Raw genomic sequence first — 708 nt, 5'->3', positions numbered from 1 at the left:
CGATGCCAGGGACCAGTTGCTGCTACGGACTTCGTGGCGGTGCCAAGGCTAGCGTGATGACGACGCCACCATACTACTGCACTAGTGCGTGTGGGGCGACCTTTTGAGGATCCCGTGCTCCTGATGCCAGCCATCCTGCATGTCGAGTAGCCGCACCAGCCCAGTCATGCTCTGTGCAGACCGTAGCTATGTACTTGGCCGTCACTTGTACATAGCGTGTCGTCACGTCCGTGCCCATCCATGTTCATCGTCCTGACCATGGGGCGCAACGATCTTCTAGCATGGCCTTTCTGCCACCTGTATCCGGATGACCATGTATCATCCGGATGGCCACCGCTCCAATAAAACTCAAGACACCAGCAAGCAATGCATCTCGAAGAGGTCGCGGTGCTCGTGGGCCATGCCGAGTGCGTCTGGCACGCGTCGTGGAGCCCGGACGGAAGCCTTCTGGCGACGTGCGGCAGCGACAAGACGGTGCGCATCTGGGCCTGCGCGCGCAACGGCGCCACCCACTGGGACTGCGTCGCGACGCTCGAGGACGCGCAGAACCGAACGATCCGCGCCTGCGAATGGTACTGCGACGTGCTTCGCCGTTCAATGCTTACGCCCATTAGGTCGCCGAACGGGCAGTTCATTGCGTCCGTGAGCTTTGACGCGACCACGGTCATCTGGGAGCGCCGCGGCGACGTGTACGAGGTGATCGCGTCG

The 708-nt window shown here is 61.7% G+C and overlaps 1 protein-coding gene across 1 annotated transcript; it reads left to right on the top strand.

Annotated features, from left to right (window-relative positions):
* Positions 1-355: 355 nt before the first annotated feature.
* On the top strand, positions 356-700 carry SPRG_13233 (hypothetical protein; the record flags this gene model as incomplete). The annotated part of the gene is made up of 3 exons (XM_012353339.1): positions 356-572; positions 615-638; positions 697-700. Exons 1-3 carry the CDS (start codon positions 367-369, stop codon positions 698-700), a joined length of 234 nt encoding a protein of 77 aa, XP_012208729.1. The 5' UTR covers positions 356-366.
* Positions 701-708: the final 8 nt, after the last annotated feature.

This window comes from Saprolegnia parasitica (genome assembly GCF_000151545.1).
Source record: "Saprolegnia parasitica CBS 223.65 unplaced genomic scaffold supercont2.121, whole genome shotgun sequence".
Taxonomy (NCBI): Eukaryota; Oomycota; class Saprolegniomycetes; order Saprolegniales; family Saprolegniaceae; genus Saprolegnia; species Saprolegnia parasitica.
The sequence above is the reverse complement of the archived record's forward strand: the minus strand, read 5'-3'. Positions and strand labels throughout refer to the sequence as shown.